The sequence below is a fragment of the Enoplosus armatus genome, chromosome 15 (genome assembly GCF_043641665.1).
Source record: "Enoplosus armatus isolate fEnoArm2 chromosome 15, fEnoArm2.hap1, whole genome shotgun sequence".
NCBI classification, from domain to species: domain Eukaryota; kingdom Metazoa; phylum Chordata; class Actinopteri; order Centrarchiformes; family Enoplosidae; genus Enoplosus; species Enoplosus armatus.
Window position 1 is genome coordinate 23,050,915 of NC_092194.1, and position 20,461 is coordinate 23,071,375.

The 20,461-nt window shown below is 40.6% G+C and overlaps 2 protein-coding genes and 1 non-coding gene across 5 annotated transcripts; 2 read left to right on the top strand and 1 right to left on the bottom strand.

Moving 5' to 3' along the window:
- Positions 1-2,514: 2,514 nt before the first annotated feature.
- c15h5orf63 (chromosome 15 C5orf63 homolog) lies at positions 2,515-7,930 on the bottom strand. The gene is made up of 4 exons (XM_070920484.1): positions 7,795-7,930; positions 5,287-5,393; positions 5,005-5,061; positions 2,515-2,732 (listed from the first exon to the last, which is right to left on the bottom strand). The coding sequence occupies exons 2-4, from the start codon at positions 5,386-5,388 to the stop codon at positions 2,562-2,564; spliced, it is 330 nt and encodes a 109-aa protein (XP_070776585.1). The 5' UTR covers positions 5,389-5,393; positions 7,795-7,930; the 3' UTR covers positions 2,515-2,561.
- Positions 7,931-10,145: 2,215 nt separating this feature from the next.
- dkc1 (dyskeratosis congenita 1, dyskerin) lies at positions 10,146-17,332 on the top strand. Of its 3 annotated transcripts, none has more exons than XM_070920096.1 (15): positions 10,146-10,172; positions 11,140-11,181; positions 11,256-11,342; positions 12,533-12,624; positions 12,713-12,897; positions 13,060-13,124; positions 13,383-13,509; positions 14,120-14,250; positions 14,778-14,921; positions 15,063-15,183; positions 15,407-15,525; positions 15,634-15,737; positions 16,057-16,099; positions 16,356-16,532; positions 17,060-17,332. In XM_070920096.1, the coding sequence occupies exons 1-15, from the start codon at positions 10,146-10,148 to the stop codon at positions 17,123-17,125; spliced, it is 1,530 nt and encodes a 509-aa protein (XP_070776197.1). In that variant the 3' UTR covers positions 17,126-17,332. The 3 variants fall into 3 exon arrangements, with proteins under 3 accessions (XP_070776197.1, XP_070776195.1, XP_070776196.1); XM_070920094.1 differs by having other exon boundaries at positions 10,146-10,161; positions 11,126-11,181; XM_070920095.1 differs by having other exon boundaries at positions 10,146-10,161; positions 11,129-11,181.
- Positions 15,227-15,303, top strand: LOC139298453 (small nucleolar RNA SNORD83). Its single transcript, XR_011598719.1, has one exon. It is a non-coding gene; the product is annotated as a small nucleolar RNA SNORD83 (small nucleolar RNA).
- Positions 17,333-20,461: the final 3,129 nt, after the last annotated feature.

Genomic DNA, 20,461 nt, shown 5'->3' on the forward strand with positions numbered 1-20,461 from the left:
ATTAAGATATCATTTTGATTAAAGAGCTTGGCTCGCACATACTGGTGGATTAACCATTACAGAAACATAAAATATTTTGGTAATCAACAATACTGTTAATTTAGGGCAGCAGTGGCAAACACCTTACACTGGGTGGTGGTCTAATAAATTTGTTAAGCACTGTATGTATTGCACTTGTGACATTTAAAGAATAAATAATGAGGTAGTAGCTGCTGACAGGTGAAATAAGTCGAGAATCAGTCCGTTAGGGAGGAGTTGAACAGTTTGATGGCCACAGGCAGGAATGATTTCCTGTGGCGCTCCGTTGTACATTTGGGAGGAATGAGTCTCCCACTGAAGGTGCTCTTGTGTCTGACCAGTACGTCATGGAGAGAATGTGAAACATTGTCCAAGATGACCCGCAGCTTGGACAGCACCCTCCTCTCTGACACCACCGTCAGAGAGTCCAGCTCCACCCCCACAACGTCACTGGCCTTGTGGATCAGTTTGTTGAGTCTGTTGGCGTCCGCTATCCTCAGCCTGCTGCCCCAGCATGCAACAGCATAGAGGATAGCACTGGCCACCACAGACTCATAGAACATCCTCATCTCCCAGTCTGTTCTCTGATCATCTTTACCTACTATATGATCTTCAAGTTATTCAGGACCTACCCATTAAGGATTCATTAACCATCAGGTCGTTCCTGATTCATTCCTTAATACATTTTGTGTACTGTATCGTGTATTGTTACTGATGTGCTGCAGATCTCACATAAGTCTGTCAGTAGTAGTCTGTCAAGTGTAAAGATTGAAGATAAATGGAACTCTTATATTTGTTGTTGTTGTTACAGGTGTAAACATTGAAGATAAATGGAACTCATATTTGTTGTTGTTACAGGTGTAAAGATTGAAGACAAATGGAAATCTGACATTAGTTGTTGTTACAGGTGTAAAGATTGAAGACAAATGGAAATCTTATATTTGTTGTTACAGGCATAAAGATTAAAGATAAATAGAACTCTGACATTGCTGTTACAGGTGTAAAAATTAAAGATAAATGGAACTCTTATACTTGTTACAGGTGTAAAGATTAAAGATAAATAGAACACTGACATTGTTGTTACAGGTGTAAAGATTAAAGATAAATGGAACTCTTATCTCTCTGACTTGTTGCTCAGTTGTTGCTCAAGGTTGCTGATCTTCTTCTTTGCTCTCTGCAGAGCAAACTGAACATCTTCAGCTCTGCTGCTGGACGCCATCAACACACCGTCACCTCAATGAAAACACACCTGACCGTCTCCATGACAACCAGAACACTCTACACCACCTTACAGCACTTCCAGGTCACACAGGTGGAGGAGGGCTGTGATTGGCTGACAGCCAGAGACTCTGAACCATCAGCAGGTTAAATATTGATGAGTGCACAGCATCAGGTGAGTCAGGTGGCTCAGGTGAGTCAGGTTTAGGTTTCAGGGTTCAGAATAAAAGATTTAAAAGGTGTTTTTTCTTGAACTGAAATTATTTTTCGTCTACCTGCAGCAGAATGTATTTCTTCCTGGTTTTCTTTATGTTTCAGTTAATTGCCATCAGAGATAAGTGAAATGAACAGTCTCAGATGTTTGTGCTACATGTTTGACTGTAAACTAAGCGTTTTGTTAATGTGTGGATGCTTTGACTTCTTTACATTGTGTACATTATATTACTGTCATTACAGTATATATTCAGTAAATATTAAAGTCTCTATTGTCAATTTATATTTTATTCTATTTTCATAGTTTAGTTAAAGTTTATACTGATATACATTTATTTTATTTTATTGGACATAGCAATAGCATTGGAACTGCAATATACAATTACACACAAGCACCAAATGCACTGTATTTAGAGTTTGTAGCGAAAGGCTAATTTACAACTGTCCACAGGAGGTTTTTTAAAAGTTAAAATAGATAAGGGAAAAGGGAAAATGAAAATACAATACAGATATAGAAATACAATATAAAAAAATACAGGGGTATTGCGAGTGAGAACAATGTTGTTTCTCTTTAGTGTAGTTTAGTTATTTAATATAATTTGGCCTTTGACGACTTGTTTCTTGCCTCAGTCATTTGTTTTTGTGATTTATGTGAAGTGGAATTTCCCTTTTGTATTAATAAATAAAAAAAACAAAAAATGTCTTCTGTCTGTTGTTCATCCAGCAGCTTCTTCTCTTTTTCAGCTGAATAATTTCTATTTCACAGCACCAAACTTTTTTTAACATAATTTTTACTCCTGATTTGTGGCTTGTTTTTCCTCATAAACTTCACAGTGACATCACTAATGATGCTCTACCCTGATTGGCTGCCAGTACCGTTGGTCCCACCCTCTCTGTTGACATAGTAAACCTGATCAAACTCTGACTTATAAAATGTTAAAGAAATATCAGTGACATCCAAGTGAGGGGCTGTTCTGACTGGTTTGTTTGAGCCTCCACATACGATTATATTGTTTTCTATAATATACCCAGAAGAAGACGACGTAAATACACATTTATTTATTATTTCTATTTATTTATTATTGAATATAAATAAATCAGATAACAAACTGTCATGTTTTCCGTGTCTCAGCATCATGCAGCAGTTTGTCCAGCAGGACGACGTCCATGCGATGTTTCATCGCAAACTGTCCGTTCAGGTGGAAGACAGGTATGTCCCACCTGTACATGTCCAACCAGTCTCTGTTCTCTGGAAGACTGATGTCGACCTGCTGCAAGACAAACTGACAGAGAGAGAGACACACAGGTCAGACAGAGAGACAGTTTAGAACATCTCTCTGTTGGATTTCAATCGAAAAGTAAATCTTTTCTCTGACTTTGTTTCCTTCAACAGAAACTAAAAGTTCTTCCAGAACTTTCTGTACAAATGACACATTTTGGAACTTCGTCTCTGTTGAAGTTTGTCAACACAGACAATTAAACAGATCAGACAAGAAGAAAACTTCCTGTGTCTTTCACAGTAGAGTATTTGAAAAATGTCACTGCTTTTTTTTTCTTGTTTGGTTCTTATATGGGCCATCCTCTGGAAAAAAAGGTTGTCTCCAGTATAATGCGTAATGAAATAAGTTCTCTGAAAATGTTTCCATGCTTAGATGGTACCTCAGAATGGTATTACTATAGTGTAACCTCCCTATTTCATAGAGTGAACATCAGGAAGGCTGCTGGTTCTGATTATAGACTGTATATAAAGATGGCCGACACATCTCCACTTCCTCCCACTGTACAGAAATTAAGCCAAACTCTCGCGGATACAGCCGCTGCCATCTTGCTCTGGTGACGTCATTTGGAGCCAGAGTCTGCGCAGTGGTGATCGGGGGGGTGCAGCTGCGGTATGGAGGTCCCACCCATACGCCCACCCAGTCTCAGCTGTCAATCATGACGTTTCACCCCGTTTTTACTGACTAATTAAAACCAAACTGATCAGAAAAATTAACACAGAAAAAAATTAACAAACATCAGCATGATAAGAACTACCTAAAATGACAGAAACCATCTTTGGGAAAAATCTATTTGACGTGTACTTTGATTTTTTAGTTCGATCGAGACATTTTGGCTTCACTTTCAGGGAGCTGTCATGTCGTCCATCTTTATATACAGTCTATGGTCCTGATGCAATCTGTGGGCGCACTTTGCACTACTGTACTGAACAGCTTAGTGAGGTCTTCACTAAACTCTTCCTGATGTGCTGAACTTGGCCAGATACCTACAACCTAGAAACATCTCCACTATAATACCCATCCCAAAATCAAAAAATTTAAATGAGTTTAGAGCTGTTGTGCTTACATTTCTTTTCTTAAAAACTTTGAGAACATTTAAAAAGGATATGGATGCAGAACTCTTCATTCTTGGTAGTGTGTATAAACACCTCGAGAAACCCAAATCTGATTTGATGTTGCTTTTAGATTTTCTAACTGACAGGATTCAGCACGTTTTGGTGAATGGACATTTGTCCAACACCAAAGTCTCAAATACAGGCTCACCCCAGGGTTGTGTCCTGTCCCCCTTGCTTTTTATTATGTATACAGAACACTGCAGGACAACTCAAGAGGGCAGCTATGACATCGCCCAATTGTCTCTTCTCCGGGGCTCGGAGTCAGATCATGGTTGTGCCCTACCTGCCTTTGTCAAATGGAGCGATGATAACTTCCTCGACCTTAACGTATCAAAAGCTATGGAATTATTATTGTAATAATTATTGATTCCAGGCAGAATAGCACAAACCAAAAGCTAGCATTATACATGGCGAGATCGTTCAAAATGTGGCACATATAATTATGTAGGAACAAAGTCGACAAGCGTGGACAACAAAGAATTCACATAAAGCAGAACCATAACTATTTGATTACTATTTCATGTATTTTCTTTTTCATTCATTGAAAGTTTTCTTTTTCATTTATTTGCTGGTTTAATGGGTCGTCAGTGAAGGACAAGAATAGCCAAAATGTTACAGTGAAATAAAGAGACGTGTGCTCCCTCTGGGAGAGACAGGTGGCTGAGAAAGCAAAAGGAATTATCAGCCAGTCTGACAAAGTTCTGTCCAGTGAATTCACTGTACTGACCTCAGGTCAGCGTTATAATGTCCCCTTAGGGGAACAGACCGTTACTCCAAGTCCTTCATTCCTTCCGCTATCAGGCTACTAAACGCAGACAGTAGTCATTTACAATGACCGTTATACTGACTGTTCTTTTAAACTCGGTTATTTATATGGATTATAAGAAAATGTTTTATTTTATTTACTGCTGCCCGTTGTTTCCTTGTATTGAGCCATTACGTTGATCTGTTGCCTCTCATATATAATCAACTACCCTGTGAGTTTTAGAGTTGTGTGTATGGACTGGGCAAACTGCAAATGAATTGGCCTTCTTGGGCTCAATAAAGTTGTCTGAATCTAAGAGGACTAAACACAGTTGATCTGCAGGTGGCGCTAATGAAACATTGAACTGAAGAAGAGTTTGTCTGTAGTTTAAATAAGTGCGAACATGTGAGAGTCTCACCCGGTGTTTGAACGGTTCGAGCACTTCTTTAGCTTCATCACACAGAGGACACGGATCCTACAGAGACGAATATCAATAATTAATGTTATTACATTGATTATCAGGGAGTACATCGGTATTTATCAGTCTGATCGTATACAGGAAGTCATCAGTATTTAGTAAACAGAGTGAGAGTGGGTAAAGTGAAAACAGTCTGTACAGTTGGTCAGATACGAGGTTTCATTGCTTGTTGTTGGTAAACACAGTCAGTAGAGTTTGTCAGATACAAGGTTTCATCGTTACCTTAGTAAACAGAGTGAGAGTGGGTAAAGTGTTGGAAGAAAACAGTCGGAGGTGCTGCAGAGCTGCAGGTCGACTCAGAGGAAAAGTCTTCAGGAAAAACATTTGATCTGAGAACACAAACAAACAAACAGTTACTGACCTTGACAGTCCACACTGAACCAGATTATCCACTGAGCTGCCGGACGACCAATCACGGAGCAGGAGGGAAGATAACGATGAAACACTAGCTGAACTGCGTTTTTCATTGTCTCTCAGTCTGTCCACTGAGGACGTGAAGACAAACGGATCGAGGAAACATGTTTTTTCAGAAATTAGACGTCTTTTCCTCTGAAGCTACCGCAGTCTCTGATGATGTCGGCACAGTCGGATCACAGATGGATTGGTTTATTAAATGTCACTTAAATAAATGTACACAAAAAGTCTGTTTAAAATAAGAAAACGCTTCTTGAAAACATTGAAATAAACAAAAGAAACCTCACTGGCAAAAAATAAATCCACTGGTCATCATTTTCTACTGTCTGTGCAGACGAGAGTGTGTTCACAGTCTCAATCATGGCGACAAACTTTCACTGCACTGATACTAACCTGATACTAATTGTCAATAATGTTTAGAAGCATATGTGGTAATTAGCAGGCTATTAGGTGTTGCTCACCTAAGTCACTGAGCAGAGGTGTAACCCAGTTTATATGCTAATTGTTGTTTGATTAAGCATGTTTTCTAAGTTGAGGTAGCTGCATCTGTCATGTTGCTCAGAACAGTGCAAGGGATCATTGAACTCAATAACGTACCGTGGCATGTCCCGGTCACATGACCTTCTTCTTGTACTGTACTAGTGGTTCACTAATGTTCATCCTGACCCCTTGTGGTTATTTGGTAGTATGACGTTTCATTCATGTAAGTGGTGTACCATGTTAAATTCTAAATTTGATGCCACTGTGAAGTAATTATTATTATTTTGTGTTGCAGATATCGCACATCCATTACACCTTCATAACACTGTATGCGTTAAGACTGCCGCCCCCCCCCCCCCCCCCCATGCTTGTAAATAAATGCTTCATCAAAAGGAAAATTAGGCCAGTTATGTTCAGCCAGACTACAGTCACCCACGCTGTTGTGACAATTTGTCAGAAAACACCCATTTTATTGGGGACCCACTCAAATGACCACCTGTGGGTCCCGGGGACTCACTACATTGAACGCCCATCAACATCACTGGTCTACACGTTAATGTTCAGCACATATGATACAAAGAAAGTTCACAGGACTTGAACACACGACAATATAATTCATTCAATCAGAGCAGCAACAGAGTGAACCAACAGCTGATCGGAGTTCAGATGTACTTGTGTCTGCAGTCATTGCTGACACTGCAGTAATATTCTACTCTCATATATTTCATATCTGCAGTTCTGTGTCTGAACATCACAGTTTGGTCTTAATACGTTTTCTTCTCTGTAAATTGATGTGATCTGTGTTTGATGTCTCAGGTCTGTTTCAGGGTTATGAAGTAAACCAAACCAGACTCAAACTGATCTCTGATCAAAACAAATCAATTGAAAAACAGCACACTTAAATATTAAATTAATTTGAGTCTTTTCATGTCTGCATGTACTGTCATAACTGAATGAAAGATCTGCTTGTCTTTAACGCTACAGTAGGTGATATCATTGAATTATAGTTTTGGTTGAAATAACTACTTTTGACCATTGCATGTCACTAACAATATCTAACTGAACCCGCCCCTTTGTATTTAGTCTTCTAAAAGATTGGACCAGGTCTGAATCAAACAACCAATCAGGGTAATCAGGGGTTTTGTGTTGTGATTCCTTTCTTCCAATCATTCTGATTCACTCTCTAATCCAGAAAGTGGAACCTTCTGTAGAAGCCCTTGTTTGTACAGAGTCCGAGTGATTGGCCAATTACGTGCTAGCTAACCCTGATTGGTTGTTTGATTCAGACCTGGTCCAGTTTTTTTAGAAGACTAAATACAAAGGGGCAGGAGCTCAGAGATACACATCTTATAAATGAGCCCTTCAATTACATATTGTTAGTGACATGCAATGATCAAAATAAGTTATTTCAACCAAAATTATAATTCAATAATATTGCCTACTGTAGCTTTAATAACTGAATGAACAGCGAGCACACCACAGTCAATCATGACGTCTCACGGACGTCTACGCTATCACTATGACAGAGTAAGTGCAGACATTAAATAAGCAGATTTTTGTAGTATCTTTGCAGCTTGTTTTTGTTTAGACAATTTAAATCTTAAGTTTGTTTTAAATTTGGCTCATTCAAGACACACACACACACACACACACACACACACACACACACACACACACACACACACACACACAGTGAACCCGGTTTATTTCTGTGTTCAGTTTAAACAAACCGTCTCTGGTTTAAATCACTCAGTTAGCCTGTTAGCTAACCTGCACAGTTACAGTAGCTAACGACCGTCACCGGTTCTACAGACCCGAACCCGCCGGTAAACTCACCGAGTCCCGCTGAACAGTCCTGGTTCTCTCTCGGCGGAAACCCCGCTGAAATGTTCTGGTTCCGGTGTTTTAATACAAGTTTCTGTTAAAGTTTGATGGAAGTTTGGAGCCAACGAGACGAACACAAACGTTCTGCTCTTCTTCTGCACTTCCGTTGCTGTGTCTTCTTGTTCCGCTTCGTCGTCTTCTTCGTTTGTTTTCTAATGGCGGTTGGCAAACAGATTTTAGGTGCATTACAGCCACCTTCTGGGAGTGTGATTATCCTATTCATTCCTGTGTTTTCCAAAAATCTGAAGATAGCCTGAATATATCACTGTATCCTACATCACCTGACCTCCTCTCCTCTTATGTGACCTTGAGAGTGTCTCTCTTGTTCGCTGGAGTCTGCAGGGTTAGGGTTACCTTTAGCATGCTTATTCATTATGGTTGATGTAGTGAGGTGGACCGTTGCGACCAAACGTCGTCCTCCTTTCTGTTTCTATTGCTTCCGCTCATTTCTCCTACTTTCCGTTGAATACTCCAGTCGTATCTTGTTTCCTCAATCCCACTCTCCTGCCATTTCTTTTTCATTTCTGATTTGATTATCAGCCTTGCTATATTTTACGACCATTCTTATTTCTCTTTTAAACTTTAACATATAACTTATACTAATTTCCTGTGATGTATTTTCCTCTTTTCCTTCTTTAACGGGTTTAAATCATCAACCCTTACTTTTTCTGGTGTCCATGGTGGGACAATAGAGGCACATTTGGCACATTTTATCTGCTATCTCATTTACCTTATTCTCTCTTGTCCAACCAAAACTCTTGGTTTTAATACGCTCTGAGCCGGAGGACTCTCATTGTGTCCCCTTTAGTTTGCCCAATATGTTACTGCCGTAAAGCTGGTACTGGTACTTTTTAAATAATGTCTTTGACGCTGATTCATAGACTATAATCCACAATCAAGAACTGACCTGATTAGACCAATATATATATAGTTTTCAAAGCCTACCTGTTTGCTCCCTACTCTCTGCCCCTCAGACATCCAATACTAGTCAGTATCTTTTTACATTTTCCTACTATTCCATCTATTATATGTGTTTTACAAATGAGCTTGTGATCCAACCAAACCCCCAAATACTTGAAACAATCTACTCTTTCTAAGTTTTCTCTTTATAGTTTAAGTTTTTCTTTTCGTAAAAAAACTGAAATAACTGAACAAAATTATAACTGAGAATCCAAAATCCCATTCTAGCCTCATTCTCTATTGCTTGTTGTAACTTCTTAACTATGAACTCTATATTTTGTCTTTTCCACACAACCCCATCAATAGACCCACCTACATCGCTTAATATTTCATTTATCATAATAGAAATTATATTGGACTATACTACCTTGAGGGGTTCCATTTTCTACTTCTTCACATTCTTTAAATCATACCCCATACTCTCTCTAACGGTGTATTTCTACTTAATGAATTACAATATTTCCTTCAATACTGTCATTGCTCACGACTCTCTTATGATTCATTCAGTTTTGAAAGCACCATGTTCTTTTCAAAACTTTGAAAGCCTTATTCTGACGTCTTCTAACTCCTAAACCGTAAGTGGTACAGCCATCAAATTTGATGTGCTTGATTGCCTTATCCCACTGCCTATATGTGACAAATTTGGCACCCATAGATTCTTTCAGTCATATAGTTGCCATAGAGTCCCATTCAAAATTCCCATAAATAAAAAAACACTTGCTATTTTTCTCACCCTCTTCAATCCATTTTAATATGGATCATATAAAAGCACCATTGGCTCTCTCTATATATATATATAAAACTAAAAATATATCTAATCGTGGGGCAGATCATCTTCTCCAAACATATTTGATGTGATGTCATTTTATTCTATTATATGTTTTTATTAATTGCATGGGAGCTAACTCCTTGCTAAATTGAATTGCAAATGCCCAAATGTGGTATTTAAACTTTTCCAAATACTTCCCATAGTCACTGTTAGAAATGACATATTGCCGGTACTGTTCAATAAGGTTTTTAGAAATGTCTTTTCAAAAAAATCACCATTTTCAATCACTGCGGAGGGCAAAACACCATGACTTTTTATTGTCAGATCTCTTGGCGAAACAGCGGCAACATTTACTGTGACAATTCTTCAGTTTTAAAAGAAACCGATTTAGTTAAAGTAATCTAGAGGGTTTTTTGCTTTGTTTTTTCCCTGCATAATCGCTTGTTACACACTCCAGTCCAGTTGGTGGCGGTAATGCACCTTTAACCTGGTTTGCCAACCACTAATAGGCACTAAAGAAGAAGAAGACGGACGAGGAAAGTCGCGGTCTCTGCGCAGAGCCTCTCAGTTGAAAATGGCGGACACAGAAGGTGAGTCTGTTGCACGCTTTACTGAAACCATCTCAACTTTGACTAATCTGACCATTTAAATTTATAATTTCACTCCACGCGTAACTGAACCTGGTTAATGTGCGCAAACATAATCTGTTATTGTTGCTTTTTGAAACGTCCAGTCACGTCGTTTGTCTGCGTTAGACGCAAGACTGCATTGACAAAATCTTCAAAATATAGCTGCGATTTAAGGAAAGCTGTAACGGTAGCCGGCCTTTGTTTTGGTGTTTTACTCTTGTTTTTTTAATCCGTACACTCTGTTTGTTAGTTCGGCATGTGTTTCGTCTACAAACCAGCAGTAATGTAGGATATGTTGGAGTTTTTACAGCCGGAGGGCCTGCCTGCTCACGGCTCCCTGCAGGACCCACGTGTGGCGGCTCACATAAAAAAAAAAGAATGTATAGAAACAAACAGGTTACAAATCTGTTCAACTACAGGACACATTTCAGGGGCTGTGTGAGGAAATGTGAAGCCGCGTGATTTCGATCACACCGAAGCTGACGGCCTTGGCTAACCATTTACAAGAGAGTGCAACTATTGTTGATTAAAATCCATTAAATGCCATGTGTATAATACGAAGATGAATTATGGGCCGTTTGATGTTTTAGTTGTATCAGCTCACACTGGCCTGCTGACTCTGTATGTTAGCCTGATGCTAACCACCACGTGTTGTCGGGGTAGAGGCCACGTGGGCTGCTTCTCTAACCTCCATTAATAATCTGAAACAAAGTTAAACGGAGACAAAAATTGAAACAACCGTTTAAATGTTTTGAGGCACATTTCATTACATTAATCTTGAATTCAGATTAGTTTAACTTCATAAAATAACTGTACAACCACATTCTATCTAAATAATTATAGTTTTTCTTTGTGAATGAAACTGTCAGGACTTTATCTGAAGATTTGCTGAATTTAATGTTTCCACATGTGATTTGTGTTTCAGCAGCGTCTGTGAAGAAGAAGAAGAAGGCCAAAACATTCAGTGAAGAAGAAGTCGGAGTGAGTGACATTTCACCACCCGAGGTTCAGTTTATTTTCTTCTGAATGAATTTACAATTTTTTTTTTGTAACAGGAGATCCAACAAAGCGCAGACTTCTTCATCAAACCAGAGTCTAAAGCCGCCTCTCTGGACACGTCACAGTGGCCTCTGTTACTGAAGGTAAAACACTGGAGTTTACCTACCTTGGAAAGCTTTACAGTTCAGAGGCTTTTAATCTGTCAGAAATCAGACAAGTCGCATGTTTTCTTGAATAACTTAGATTACATTGATGATGATTTGGCTTCAAAGCTGACTAATATGCTGCTGCATGAGAATTATGACTTAATTCTCTTATGACTGGTTTATATAAATGACTGTCATCAAGGGATGGTGAAATGTGTTTTAATTATGATTTTGAATGTGAACACGGAGAATATTGAAGCTAAACATATCTGTTAAAACACCAATTAACCAGAATAAAACTGACATGTTGAGATTTGTAATTTAAATACCAAAATGTAATAAGTACTGCGTTTATGTAAACTGAAACTTTGCTGTAATCAAATGTACTTTATAAGAAACCGACATGTTTTCTATCAGTACTTCTGCCAAATAATGTGCTGATCTTGTGTATAATATTCGTACGTATGCAGACAACAGACATGGCTAACAGTCATCACAGGAACTGAGTGAAGATGTTTCAGTCAATAGATCTGATGAAATAACTGAAAAGGAAAAAAAGATCAGATGACGAGTCAAAGTTTTTTCACTTTTAAAATTGAACTAAATCGCATCAAGAGAATCTCCTGAAGTAACATTTCACTGACACTGAAGACTTATCGGCTTATGATGAATCACCGTTTAATCTGAGTGTCCTGTTACACATAATGGTTCTCTATCAACATGATCTCTTCAACGTGTGAAGTGATGAATCAGTTTATCCATTCTCTGAGCGGCCATCTTGGCACAGTCTCTGCCTCTGCTCCTGTTCTGGGGGCGGGGCCTCTCCACCACGGTGCCGGCATTGTCCTGGCGTTCTGCCGGACAATGACTCGAAACTGTACGGAGAGAACGACTCGACCAACTGCCGCCAAGACGACTTACTGTTCTGATCACACAATCCTGAGATTTAAGGCAGAGAGGATGAATTTGTTTGTACAGGTGTTGATGCAAGTAATATATTAAACGGTAATTAAATATTTCTGTTCATAAAGCTGTTAAGTCAGAAAAATGAATATTACAATATCAAACCAGCAGATAAATAAAACTGTTTGCTGATAAGAAATAACTGAATAAAAATCAGCAACCTACGAAACAAGTACCGATCCACAAGGTAGTAGTCTGATAAGTTTAATTTTTGTTTTCTGCAGAATTTTGATAAACTCAACATCCGGACAGCTCATTACACTCCCCTACCGAACGGCAGCAACCCTCTGAAGAGAAACATCCAGGATTATGTCAGGTAACCTTAAAATAAATGCTATGCTGTAATACTGCCAATACTCTGAGCTTTCGGAACAGAAACATCAACACTTCCTGCTTCCTCTCAGGTCGGGCTTCATCAACCTGGATAAACCGGCGAACCCGTCATCTCATGAGGTTGTGGCGTGGATCAGGAGGATCTTGCGGGTAGAGAAGACAGGTCACAGCGGGACGCTCGACCCCAAGGTCACCGGCTGTCTGATCGTCTGTGTGGATCGAGCCACGCGGTTGGTCAAGTCCCAGCAGAGTGCCGGTACACAGATGACCACTCCCTGTTTCTTAAAGAAAGCTGTTGACACTTTGTCCTGTGACATTATAATGAAACTGTAATACTAAATCTCTCCACCTGGCAGGCAAGCGTGTGAGCACAATAAAAACCAGTGGCCCTCCTCACTACTCTCTGTGTATGTTGCAGGTAAAGAGTATGTGGGGATTGTTCGGCTGCACAATGCGGTAGAGAGCGAACACACTCTGGCTCGGGTAAGTCTAAGAACTTCATGCTGCTGATCAATTTATTTTTATATTGATTAGATGCAGAAACAAAGAGAGATTCTGTTCAGGATAATCATGAACAAACAGACCTGTGTGTTAATATTTAGGAAATAATCACAGTAAACAACATTCAAGGTCAGAAAAACCTTGATAGGATATTTTCCTGAGATTGAGAAGCCCTGGTGCTCGCTCTGATTTGCTGGCTGTCAGTTATTTGACCCTCACTGACTCACCTTATGTCTGCAGGCATTAGAGACGCTGACTGGCGCTCTATTCCAGAGACCGCCACTGATCGCCGCTGTCAAACGTCAACTGAGAGTCCGAACAATCTACGAGAGCAAACTGATTGAATACGACCCTGAGAGGAGGCTGGGTAAGATCAATAACACTGGGGAACACAATTTTTGTTGAGTTAGGTCTGACAGCTGTTTTTAACTAATTTTTGGGTGCGGAATCCAAAACTGATCTCAGTTTTTCTCTATCACGTCAAGTTTTTGAACTATAGGATCCCTGTTTTCTTAAAAAATATGAAAAATACTGTACTTAACAGATATGTGTGTGATAGTACTGACCTATTGGTAGCTGCACACACCTCTCACCGCACTGTCAATTGTGACTGCACAAACAAGTTGCCACATAGCTGTAGATGAGTCCAATCGTAATCAGCTGGCAAGTCTTACTACAGCTAATAAGTGGAATTTTGCTTATCTGGAGGGTAAGCTGTGGAGAAAAAACTTGACGTGCTAGAAAAAAGCTGACTGCAATTTTGGAATCAGTTTAGTTTAGTCAAGTCGGTGTTTTAAATCTGACAGCTTTCAAAATGTTTTATTATCTGAGGATTGATTAATAAATTAATTTTAACCTCGATGAATCTAAACTGAAACTGTAGACGGAGAATTAAAGTTTTCTTAATTTTAATGTTTAGGGTTTATCAGTTGTGTCACAGTGATGTCAGTCAGAGGTGGTGTGATTCTGTGTTGCAGGAATCTTCTGGGTGAGCTGTGAGGCAGGAACTTACATCCGGACTCTGTGTGTCCACCTGGGTCTAATGCTCGGGGTCGGAGGTCAGATGCAGGAACTGAGGAGAGTCCGATCTGGAGTCATGGGAGAGAAGGTCAGCATCACTTCCTGGTCACCTGGTTCACTTCCCCTCAGCCTTTGATATTGCCTAACAGCATGGAGGCCACTTGAAGAGCAGAGGGAAAGTGGGCGGTAGGTTTAAATGGAACCACCGATATCTTTCAAAACAGCAACTTTTCCATGCGTTTACAGATAATGTTGGAAATAAAGAAGCAACAAGCAACACTTCAACAATCTTAAGTAAATATTAATGCAGTTATGACATGTGTCAGTTAAATATTAAGCTATCAATGAGATTTTGTTAAATCTGTTGAGTGAACTAAACAACCTAATAATGTCCAGACCTATAACATATACATTTTATACAGATGAAAATGTTGAACAATAAAACGCAGCCAAAGTGTTGAGTTCAGCCCTGCTGGTCCGTGCAGGTCTGGTAATTAAACTTTGGAACACAAACCTGCAGCAGAGACACAGATTACATCATCTGTGAAGACTGTGTTGCCTCAATGCTGCTGACATTATCACATGTATGACGCGCAGTCTGACTTCATTTGTTAGGACCACATGGTGACGATGCACGATGTCCTGGACGCTCAGTGGCAGTTTGATCACAACAAAGACGAGTCGTATCTGAGGAGAGTTGTCTTCCCTCTGGAGAAACTGCTGGTGTCTCACAAACGTCTGGTGATGAAGGACAGCGCTGTGAGTCTTCCTCGTCTGAAACACTGCTGCTGTTTCCCAACACTCATCTGTGAAACCCTTTCAGCTCGGTGTTACTAATAAACTGGACACTTATTTAATTAATGAAACAAACCTGAGTGACTTGTACTGTTGCGTCTCCAGGTGAACGCCATCTGTTATGGGGCCAAGATCATGCTGCCCGGTGTCCTCAGGTACGAAGACGGCATTGAGCTGAACCAGGACATAGTCGTCATAACAACCAAGGGGGAAGCCATTTGTATAGGTGAGAGAAATGTATGTATGTACGTGTGTGTGTTGCAGGTGAAGCCACATGATGAGTTGAGTAGCGTCAGTAGCTCTTGGGCCGTGATGACTTTCTATCTATCACCCTTTTCTGATGGCTTCCTTGAATGTTTGGATACGTTTAGGTCTTTCATTAATTAACAACTCAGAGATTAAATAGATTAAATGTGACATGAATTATTAATGAGGCTGTTCTCCTCCAGCTGTTGCTCTGATGACGACAGCTGTGATCTCCACATGCGATCACGGCGTTGTGGCAAAGATAAAGAGGGTGATTATGGAGAGAGACACGTATCCTCGGAAGTGGGGTCTGGGTCCGAAGGTATGCCTGATGTTGTTGATCCTTTCTGATCAAAGTGATTAAAATCTCCTTACTGTTTAATAATGAATATGTAGTCTCCATATTAACTTGTTAACTGTTTTTTATCAGGCAAGTCAGAAGAAAATGATGATTCAGAAAGGACTCCTCGACAAACACGGGAAACCAAACGGCAGCACACCAAACGACTGGAAGAACCAGTACGTCGACTACAGGTACACCTCACCTGAGGGTGGGACAGATACACGGGTGTCTTAGTAGTACAGACAGCTGATTTTGGAGGACGGAAGATTGTTGGGTATATCTGCAGACAGTTATCCCTCACCGAGCTGATGTGCTCTCTGAGGGAGTCAGTCTGCTACAGAAACTTTCAGGTTTGAGCTTCTTCACTCTGCTGTTTTCTGAGCTGCAGCTCACCTGAGGACAGTGATGTCATCAGACTGACCTCAGAGCAGTGATGTCATACTGTTCAGTGTAAATGTTGAGATAACGTCTTTAAATCTTGTTCATTAATAACTTTGATTTGATTGACAGCATCTCCAAGGTGACGGATGAGTCATGTGACGCTTCAGCAAAGGTAAACTCCCCTTATCAGAATCATGTATTCCTCAAGTTGTGTGTGGACGGGGGTTCTCTTAAACCAGTTCAGGTGTTTCAGTTACCTAAGGCAACTACAAGAAGACCTGCGTTGGGCTCTGCATGTCCACTTTGCATATTGCATTTTTGTTGTTGCAATCAATGTGAGCGCAGGGATTATGTAGTACTAGTCTAACCTACCAGATATAAAACCTGGTATCACGAGCTGACGAGCCTCTGACCTTTGTGCTCTGCAGAGGAAGAGGGAAGCGACAGACAGCGACGGTGAAGCAACGACGCCCAACACACAGTCTGCAGAGGGCGTGAAGAAAGAGAAGAAGAAAAAGAAAGAGAAGAGGGCGAAACTGGAAGAGGCAGGGGCTGATGAAGCAGGGGTGGAGCCTGATGAGGAGGGGGTGGAGCCTGATACAGAGGTGAGTTATTTTAAAGCGAAGGAAAAGAGGCAAAATTTAGTGATTAGTGAACGTTTGGACCTACATGGTTTTCATCAGACACAACATCCATGTGATTTTAAAAAACAGAATAAACATACTGGCAGAAAATGAATATATCAACCTGCAGTCAGGAGGTCACATAATACAGAAAAAAGCAAACATCCCATGATGCCCTAAAGACTGTAGCTCATGCAGTACATGTATTAAAACACACTAAAAACTTCTAACATGAAACAATTTGGTTTTCTAAATTAAATGGTGTCACTTCTGTGGTTTACATGAAGAGTTCAACATAAAACTGTTATTTTTATGAACTGAATCTTTTGACCAGTAGCTTGATATCGCCAGGCCAATTCACAAATGCATATTAGTCAGAATTAATATCAATTTCTAATGGGCGTTATAAGCGCTCGTAGACCGGCCGTAAGAAAATAAAGCGGCCATAAGTAAGTTCAGATATGATTAAAAGATTTTTAATTATTAATTACCCTGTTTGTGTCCTGCAGGTTGCTGAAAGTGCCAAAAAGAAGAAGAAAAAGAAAAAACAGAAAGGTGGCGACACTTCAGAGTGACAACAGCAGACCAACAGGTGAACAGGAAACTGTTGGGAGACTCCGCCCACCATCACACCTAAGCATTCTGGGAGTTAAATAACATGGACTGCATGAAAGCAGAAAGAGGATTTTTTTGTTTTTTATATAGAGCTTATGTTTTTTCAGCTGTAAATACCTAAACAGGAAGTCTGTTTGTAATTTCAAATTAAAAGTCTGTTTTCTGTATTTGTCTTCTCAGTTGTTTTAAATGTAAAGATCAGTCAGCCATTTAAGTCATCAATTCAGACTAATCTGGTTAAAACAAATAAATGAAGTGTAGATTTAGGACAAGTGCTAAAAACAGGTTGTTTTTTTAAAGGATGTTCATGTGGAAATCAGCTTCTGATGAACTCATTAACTCAAACTAAAATAATTGTCTATTTTCAGTATAATTACAACCAGATTAGGAGTTCTGAACAGATGAGATGGAACTTGAATCTAAAAATGTAGGAATCAGCCTGTCGAATAAAAACAAAGTGCAATTTTTTGATTGTAGACTATAAATTGTCCTCAGTGATTCCCAGGTTTAGTTTACTCTGGTTGACAGGTGGAAGTTTCGTGAGGTTAATGTCCAATTTAAAATGTAAAGATTTTGTGTCAGACCTCACTATTTACCTACAGATATTGGCTAAAGCAGACGGCAGTCTCTACATCTAACGTGTTTCCAGTTAATGTCAGCGTTCAGACTCTGACAGCTGTAGTACAGAGCAGGATTTGAGGTTAGCGAAGTAACTTCAGGGTTACGATGGTGCTTCCCTTCTTACCAAGGTACATCGCCATGGTAACGTGCTGCTCTGGAGCAGGTTATGTTCCAGATGACGGATAGTATAAAAGCACCGCCTTCTGACCAATCAGCTCTCTTGGAAAATGGCATCACCAATCATAGAAGATCCCATGGAGCTCAGGGTGGATCATGAGGGGGTGCCTTAGGGTGGCAAAGTGTTAAGAGACCGGCAAAGCACCTTGGCTTTCCCTGAAAATAGATTCTTGTTGGAGGGAATGACTTATCTGTGTCAGCTTCTTGAGCTGCATGTTGCTGCTGCAACACATTGGGAGTCATGCGCTTACTTTGTTATGGATCCTTTTATATATGCTGTTGGGTGATGCAGCGAACTTGAGCAGAAACAGTCAGCAAAGCAATCCTCAAGGTGGCACGTGCTCAATCAAACAACCAATCAGGGTTAGCTAGCATGTAACTGGCCAATCACATGGACTTTGTATAAACGAGGGCATCTACAGAAGGTTCCTCTTTCTGGATAGGAGTGTGAATCAGAACGGTTGGAAGAGAGGAATAAAAACACAGAACCCCTGATTGGTGATTCAGACCTGGTCTAGTTTTTTAAAAGACTAAATACAAAGGGGCGGGTTCAGTTAGATGTTAGTGACATACAATGGTCAAAATTAGTTATTTCAACCGAAAATTATAATTCAATAATATTGCCTACTGTAGCCTCTCTTCTGTCTCAATTAGATTTCCATGTAGAGCATGGATAGGTTACAGAATTTCTGAAGTTCACGCTCTTGTGAAATAAACACATTTTGTCTTTTTGGAGTTTCGAACAAACTTTAAATTAAACAGAGAGGTCAGGAGGCCTGATGAGAGAGGTCTGAGGTCCGTGGCGCAGACTGTAACCTGGAGAAGGTTAGATTGGTTTGCAGTGATGGCCAACAAGATGGTATCATAAGCATAAAAATGTATATTACAGTGCTTTGTAAGTAAATATCCACACTGCAAAACACACATTCAGGAGCTGAGAGGAGAAATATTATTAATAAAAACATTAAATCAAGACATCTAACATATATATATAAATAAATATATATATATACACTGCTCAAAAAAATTAAAGGAACACTTTTTAATAGTATAGCATCAAGTTAATTAAACTTCTGGGATATTGATCTGGTCAGTAAAGTAGCAGAGGGGGTTGTTAATCAGTTTCAGCTGCTTTGGTGTTAATGAAATTAACAACAGTGCACTAGAGGGGCAACAATGAGACGACCCCAAAAACAGGAATGGTTTTCCAGGTGGAGGCCACTGACATTTTTTCCCTCCTCATCTTTTCTGACTGTTTTTCACTAGTTTTGCATTTGGCTAGGGTCAGTGTCACTACTGGTAGCATGAGGCGATACCTGGACCCCACAGAGGTTGCACAGGCAGTCCAACTCCTCCAGGATGGCACATCAATACGTGCCATTGCCAGAAGGTTTGCTGTGTCTCCCAGCAGTCTCAACAGCATAGAGGAGATTCCAGTAAACAGGCAGCTACTCTAGGAGAGCTGGACAGGGCCGTAGAAGGTCCTTAACCCATCAGCAGGACCGGTATCTACTCCTTTGTGCAAGGAGGAACAGGATGAGCACTGCCAGAGCCCTACAAAATGACCTCCAGCAGGCCACTGGTGTGAATGTCTCTGACCAAACAATCAGAAACAGACTTCATGAGGGTGGCCTGAGGGCCCGACATCCTCTAGTGGGCCCTGTGCTCACTGCCCGGCACTGTGGAGCTCGATTGGCATTTGCCATAGAACACCAGAATTGGCAGGTCCGCCACTGGCGCCCTGTGCTTTTCACAGATGAGAGCACGTTCACCCTGAGCACATGTGACAGACGTGAAAGGGTCTGGAGAAGCCGTGGAGAACGTTATGCTGCCTGTAACATCGTTCAGCATGACCGGTTTGGTGGTGGCTCAGTGGTGGTCTGGGGAGGCATATCCATGGAGGGACGCACAGACCTCTACAGGCTAGACAACGGCACCCTGACTGCCATTAGGTATCAGGATGAAATCCTTGGACCCATTGTCAGACCCTACGCTGGTGCAGTGGGCCCTGGGTTCCTCCTGGTGCACGACAATGCCCGGCCTCATGAGGCGAGAGGATGCAGGCAGTTCCTGGAGGATGAAGGAATTGATACCATTGACTGGCCCCCACGCTCGCCTGACCTGAATCCAATAGAACACCTCTGGGACATTGTTTCGGCCCATCCGACGCCGCCAGGTTGCACCTCAGACTGTCCAGGAGCTCAGTGACGCCCTGGTCCACATCTGGGAGGAGAAACCCCAGGACGCCATCCGTCGTCTCATTAGGAGTGTGTCCCGACGTTGTCAGGCATGCTTACAAGCACATGGGGGCACATGGTACAGTGCTGAGTACCATTTTGAGAAAATGGACTAGCCTGCCGCATCATTTTTTCACTTTGATTTTCGGGGTGTCTTTGAATTCAGCCCTCTGTAGGTTGATAATTTTCATTTCCATCAAACGATGTGGCATCCTTTCGTTCCTAACACATTACACAGTCCATATCAGTATAGATATCCAG